Genomic DNA, 6,843 nt, shown 5'->3' with positions numbered 1-6,843 from the left:
ATGCTGATGGTTATAGTGATATGGTTCAGGAACGCCATGGAGGACCTGAAAGGCAGCAAAGAATTAAGAGTTTAATCATAGTGAATTACCATCAACAACTTTAAGGCAAGCCCAAAATGTTTTTTATGGAGAAGGCGGCGCGATTAGATCGAGAGGTTGGTGGTACTGAATGTTTGCGGTGGAGGTATCCGTGACGTTTTCACCGTCTTGGCAAGGGAAGAGTTCGTCGCCACTGCCACGGGTGCTCGATCCTCCCGCACAAGCACGGAAACAATCCGCAGGCGTTTCTCCGCGCTGAGCCACGGCCGTGCCGCCGGTGCTTCCCGCCTGCTGGCCCGTCCCGGGGGCTCCGGCTGGGCGAGCCTCCGCCGCGGGCCGCAGAGCACCTGGCTCTCGCCCGCGGGGTGAGGAGGAAAAGCGGGTCGGGGCCTGCGCCTCCGCCTCCTCCGCTCCCCCGCAGCCCCGGGCAGCCTGCCCGCGGGGGCCGGCGAGGGCGGGGGCCGCCCGGCCTCGCTGCCCCGGCCCGCCCCGGCCCGCCCGGTCCGCGGAGCCCGGTGGCCCGCCGGGGGAGCCGCGCGCCCCCCCCCCCCCCGCAGGCCCCGCCCCGGCGGCGCTGGCGTAGCCGTGACGCCGCGCCCCGCCCCACCCCGGGGACAGGCCGGCTAGCGGCGGGCGAGGGGCGCCGTTAGCTGCCGGGCCTGCCCCGCGGCGGCCGCCCGCTCCGCTGCGCCATGCGGTAGCGGGCTGCGGCGGGCCCGGGCTCTCGGCGGCCATGGAGCGGCTCCCGGGAGGCCGGCGGCCCCGGCTGGTGTCCTCGCTGGGGCTGGGGCAGCGCTCCTGGGAGGTCACCTTAGACGAGGAGCGGGGGCGGCTGGCCTGGCGCGACCCGCGCCCGCCGCGCCGCGGCGGCGGTGAGTGGAGCGGAGCGGCGGGCCGGGCCGTGGCGGGCGGCCGGCCGGCCGTTAGCGCACCTGCCGCGCCCGCCCGAGGGGCCGCCTCGCCTCGGCGGCGCGGCGAGGGCCTTCGCGACGTCCCCGGCGGCGGGGGGCAGCGCGGCTTCGGGCACGGACGCCGGCGGGGACGGCCTGCGGCCGGCCCTGCCCCCGCCGGGGCGCTGCCGGAGCCGGTCTCACGGCGGCGGCGTGCGGTTGTTGTCGGCTCGGAGCACGTTGGGCGTTCGGAGCGCCGCGTTTCCTGGACTCGGGCGCCTTTTCGCCCGGCGAAGGAAGGGCGGCAGCCGGCGGCAGCCGTCGCCTGTGGGGTTCAGAGTCCGGCGGCGGAGGAGGGAGGGCGGCTTAATCGCTCGCGGGCCCGGGCCGGGCGGCGCGGGAGCGGGGGAGCCGCAGCGGTGGCGGGACTGTCGCCGGCGGAGAGCCGGCTGCGCCCAGCGCGTCCGCCGGTTAATCGCCTTGTGCGCTGCGGGACGAAGCTGGGGGCTGCTCGCGGGGAGCCCGAGGGCGGCGAGTTGCCCGCTTTGCGCAGAAGGCAGCTTCAGCATCTGTTCGGAGCGTGCGCCTGGTAACAAAGGAGGGAAACCTGTCCCTGCAGCTGGAGGAGGAGAGCGCAGATTTGTGTAGCTGAACCCCATTGTTTCTTGGCGCCGCGAGCGGGTCGCAGTCTGCGTGGCTTGTAACCTTGTATTCGAAGTAATCACAGCAGGACGTGATGGACTTACAGTACTTTGAAAGCAACTTTTTTATTTTTAGTTACATGACTTAGTTGTGGTTAAAAACACTTTCATACTGAGGCAGTGTTTCAGGCAATTGCTATTTTTTTTTCTTTTTCAAATGATGTTTTTTTAAAGCTCTTTGCTTTCTTAAGGGCTTCACGGAAATTTCCAAAGAAAGTTTAACTTTTGCAAGCTAGTGTTTTGGAAATAGTTAATGTAGGCTAATAGTTTGTAATGGGGTAACAAAGCTGTTTATAGTTCCCCTTTTGTGCGATTAGAATAGTGCTGACTTACAAAACTGCAAGTGGAAGAGGTTACTGATGAAGAAACCTGACAAAATTTCAGGATAATTTCTGCAAAAGTCTGCACATACAGTATATCAAGCTGTCTAGTACGCTTTAGGTGGGATTTTATCAGAGTCTTTGACCTTGGGTTTTTTATATAGTAATTATTCCCATTATTAATATAGCCCTATCAGCATGGTGTGTGAACATCTGAAAATGTGTAATGTCCTTTTCACAGCAGCTGCTGTAGAGTGGAAAACTGCTGTCGTCCTCATTTTAGAGGTTGGAAGAACTGAGACAGAGAGAAACTAATAATAGAAAGGTTGACTAGAAGTTTATCTGAGAAAGGTTTGAATATAGATGTCTCCAGTCCCAGGCAAGTTCAAGAACTTACATAGTTAAATAGTTCTTCCCTTCTTACTGTGTACCTTTCTTAAATATTTTCCTGATTTTATCGTAATATCTTATTGGCTTGAGGCTTTTTGAAAAAAGGTGAGGGAAAAGGGAGAGGGAGAACTCAAAAAGAATTGTAAGAATTTGATGTTGTAGTCTACATACTGAGAATTGGTCATGTTTTAAATACATCTCCTCTTAGTCACAGTAACATAACAATGGAGTTTGTTATCATTCCTCTGCTATCATGTGAATACAACTTGACATAATCTAGTTTTTATCAGCAGTACTGCTGAAAATGTATTTGAAAATTCCTCAACTTAATTCAGATGTGCAGCTAAATGAACCTAAGACTTTGAAGGCAGATTAGTTCTTTAATTCTGCTGTGCTTAATATATTGGCGTGAAAAATAAGCTGTATGCTTTTCAAAATGAAATAAAATGAGTCTAAAGAAAGGTATCTGGACCTTAAACTTAAAATAAAAAGTTTTACAGCCTTTTGGGACAGTTGCTCCCACTGGGTAAAGTAGCCCCTGCTTTGGAGAAAATTTTGTTGACTTGTGCAAAATCCTTCTAAAAATGCCTTTGTAAAGTTACCAGCTGACTTATTTGTAGGCTAGAGCAAGTTCAATGGGAGCTCCATTCTACTGTGTGATGACTGACTTCAGACCATGGAAGAGTGCCACAAAATCACACTAGCTCTCTCACTAGCACTCCAAAGTTTACAACTGCTTACAGTTTTAAGTTTTTCCAACTTTGTAAGTTGTAATTTTTCCCGACTTACTCCTGGTGGGCCAAAAAGATTATGAACTTGTCCTGAAGCCTGTTCCAAAGTAGATGTCAGAATGCTGAGACTGGCGGAAGGAGGGTGAGACATAGTAGACCAGACTCTTTTTGAGGCAGTTTCTGAAGTGGTACACAGTTGGAGATTCCTTTGGAGGCAAGTCTGGTTACTTGAATGTGGTTGCTGTTCTGTAGCACAGCTATTTACAAGATTTTGAAAAAATACGATGTGGAATCAGGAGAGAAAAGGGAGGGCGGGAGAAGAAAAATGCCTAAGTGTTCTGGAGGCACAGGTGTAATTTATGTAGAGAGCAATGCAATTGATGATGTACCTCCTCTTCTTAACAGCCTGATTAATTCATGCGTTTCCTGCACTTGTCCTTTAATACCATCACAGTTTTATATTATTGCTGCCCTGTTTTTCTTTAAGCTCTTTTAAGACCTGGGATGGCTCAATGTGTTCTCTACAATTATTTTGGAAATATGAGCAGCGTACATGACAGTATATAAATAAACTTTATAATATGGAAGATGGTTAGTTAGAAGCATGTAATTTCAGAGGAGTTGCTTGACCAAGATTGGTATCTTTCTACAATTTAGCCTTTGACTACGTGACTACTGTGCATTAAGCCTAAATACAGACTTAATTATGCAGTATAAAAGTGCTATATTTTTTGTTTAATAGGTAGTTACTACAGTGAAACAGCTGTCTTTAAACTGAAAAAACTCAGTGAAGGCTACTTATTTTCTGAGTATTTATTACTGTCTTGGATTTAGCTACATAAGTAAAAATGGTTTGGTATATATTTTGTCAAGGTTTTCAGACTTTGAAAGGTAGGGAACTAGAGCTATAGTTAGGTGTATTGTAGAAATGTTGAAATATCTACCGTTCCCTGTTGAATCCAAATTCAGGAACAGATAGGCAACAACAGAGACTTTGTCCTACTGTCTAGGAAAATATAGTTTTACAGAATATGAGGAGATTCTTGTGTTTTCTCATGTTTGTACAATGATATTAATATATATTTAAACCTATTCTGTCAAAATGCATTTTGTGAAGAAAGAAGTATTAATTCAGGAGAACTATTTTTAATGCTATCATTGAGAAGATACCAACAATAACAATAACATCAAATGTTTGTTCAAGTTATGGTATGTTTTCAAAACCTTAAATCCTAAATACTGTTTACCTTCCTTTCCTACTGTTAGACCTTGTTTAACAGCATCATATTTTCAAGTTCTGTCCTCAGTGTAATGAGGTTCCCCTTTCGTATTCTTTGGTTGGTTAGACTTGTTTGAACTTAGAGGGAAAAGTTTTACCTGAAATTTTTCATGTGTTTCTCTGTTACTTTTAGCTATGCACCTTTTTTCCTAGGTGTGCCTTCATCTTCAAATGTTCTGAAGAACGTTATTTTTCAACCTTGAAACGTTTCTCCATGAGATTTAGTTGTTAATCATAAGTAACGTATGCAAAGCTGGGCAGATCAATTGTTTTATTATATCCTCATGTTGATGGCACAATCGGGTTTTTCTTACATAACACATGATAAAACTTTGTGTACCGAATTTCATAGCAGATTATATATTGTACATATGTACTTACAGGTAATTTAGAGGTATTGGCTAAGATGGTATTGTGCCTGGCTCTAAGGCATTACAAACGCAGAATGAGATTCTCTTGTCATTTTTCTGGGTTTTTTATTTGTAAAGCATGAGCATGAAGGGGATGATCAAACTAGGCACCGAATTGTATGCCTTCACTTACTGTGTGCACTTTCTTTCAACCCTTCTATTTCTTCCTTCAGAATTCTCCTCCCTCAGTGTGTCTTTTCCAGCTTTCCCCTCAAAACAACCACTTAAGGAAGCCTCAGTACTAGTGTTCACAAGACTGATGCCATTCTCAGGTTGTGGATTCTAAAGAATGGTCAGTTTGATAAACACAGTACCAAGACAGCAGAGGTGGGCCTGCTTGGAAACAAGATCTGTCCAGCACCTGTAATGTGTTGTCATATCCTTAGTCAAGGTCATTTTTCATCAGTTGTTACCAACTGGCAATGAGCACGTGCAGAAATCTGAACCATGTTTTTTCTCTAGGCAGTTTCCACTTCCAGCATCCACATTGAACCAGTAGGATGTGGGGAGTAATAGCTCTAGAAGGCATTGCTTCTTTGGAATGTGTCATCTTGGAAGATACATTATTCAAATGTAGATGCATGCTACATTAAATAATACACGGTTTTAAGCATACAGCTCTTCGGTGTTTGGGTTTTTTCCCTTAAGGTGAAGGAAGTGCATCTTATTTCTCGCTTTATCATTGAAATATTCATAGTTGAGTTGAAAAGATTTAATTTGGAAATGAAAAAAATCAATGGGAAAACATTCAGTAGTATGATTTAAATATGCAAATTGATCCAAGTTCAAATTGCTGTGATTTGATTCAAATTCAGATACGTGATGTGAAGTAGCAACTGTGTTTCTGATCATAGTAGGAACAGAACTATTGTCTATTGGTTTACTAAGTACTTGAAGGTTTATTTAAATAAATAATTAAAAAGCCAATTTCCCTATACATGGTTATATATTGTTAGATCATGGCCTTCAGATGTTTCTGTGACTCTTCCACAATTTTGAATTAAATCATTTAGTCATGATACCTTTTTGTTCTTACCCTTCTCCCAGGATGTGAATTGCCTGTAATTCTGCTCTATATCCCTATCCATCATTTTCTCTTATTCTGGTCTTTATCAGACACAGCTTTCTGTAGTGCATGATCAATATAATGCAGTGTGCCTTCTGATGGAAAACATTCTTGTTTTCTTGCTCTTAGGTGAAGGCAAAGCTTAAACTTAGGCCAAGATAACTTACCACTCATGTGGTCTGTAACAGTAAATTAGTTTTCAAAGTGACTGAAAAAATACTTTAAATCTGCACCCCAGCTTTTTAGCTGTTACTATTTTTAAGTCACAAGAGCATACTAATAATTTTAGTTAATTTTGAATGCCACTGCATCTGTGGGCCTGAGCTGAATTTTAAGAATAAACCTAATGCTGTGATCAGTGGCGTGTTTATGCTTTTGCACATGTCTGTGTTGCTTTGAGCTAACACATTTCTGAGGGAGGAATTTGGCCTGTAAGATACGTAGCTGGCAGTGATGAATGAACAAATCTTGACTGAGGTTCTGACTGAGTTTGCTTATAAACTCAGGAAGTGTTGTGTGGGAGTGGCAGACAGTGATGATGCACCAAAAAGCCTTTCTTAACACAGAGGAACACACTTCACAGCTGCCAGCTGCATTTTTTTGCAGAGAAAGCCCACTGTTCATGTGCTTACCTTGTTTGGGTTTTTTTCACCCACTTGCTTAATGTGGGGAAAAGTAGTATGCATCTAATGCAGTATTTTGCTGATTTGTCAAGAAGAGTATCTGTTAAGCCTAAGAGCACTGTGACCCAGAATGAGTGATGAATGGCACAGCCAGTGTGCTGGGAAGACTGTCACCTGTCCATTGTGTGTTTTGTTTTGTTTGGGGTTTTTTTTGCCATGCCCCTCCATCCAGCTGCTCTGGATGGAGAACTCATTGTCTTTAGTGTGTCATGTATGCTAGGCATTGAACAAGGTGAGACATGAAAACATAAATGTGTGAAGATCTTTGAGAGTAAGCTTAAGAAAATTGATATGTACTACAGTATTTCTGAACTCGAAATTCAGTCTCTTGAAT

At 45.4% G+C, this 6,843-nt stretch overlaps 1 protein-coding gene across 1 annotated transcript in view; it reads left to right on the top strand.

The window, feature by feature from the left end:
* Positions 1–644: 644 nt before the first annotated feature.
* CERK (ceramide kinase) overlaps positions 645–6,843 on the top strand; it is a 43,858-nt gene continuing 37,659 nt past the window's right edge. The window contains exon 1 of the mRNA XM_075024912.1: positions 645–911. Within this exon, the coding sequence (XP_074881013.1) occupies positions 773–911 (139 nt within the window). The 5' untranslated portion in view covers positions 645–772. The remainder of the gene's footprint in view (positions 912–6,843) is intronic.

The sequence above is a fragment of the Buteo buteo genome, chromosome 4, assembly GCF_964188355.1.
Source record: "Buteo buteo chromosome 4, bButBut1.hap1.1, whole genome shotgun sequence".
NCBI lineage: Eukaryota > Metazoa > Chordata > Aves > Accipitriformes > Accipitridae > Buteo > Buteo buteo.
Note: the sequence above shows the minus strand (reverse complement) of the source record. Positions and strands in the feature narration are given on the sequence as shown.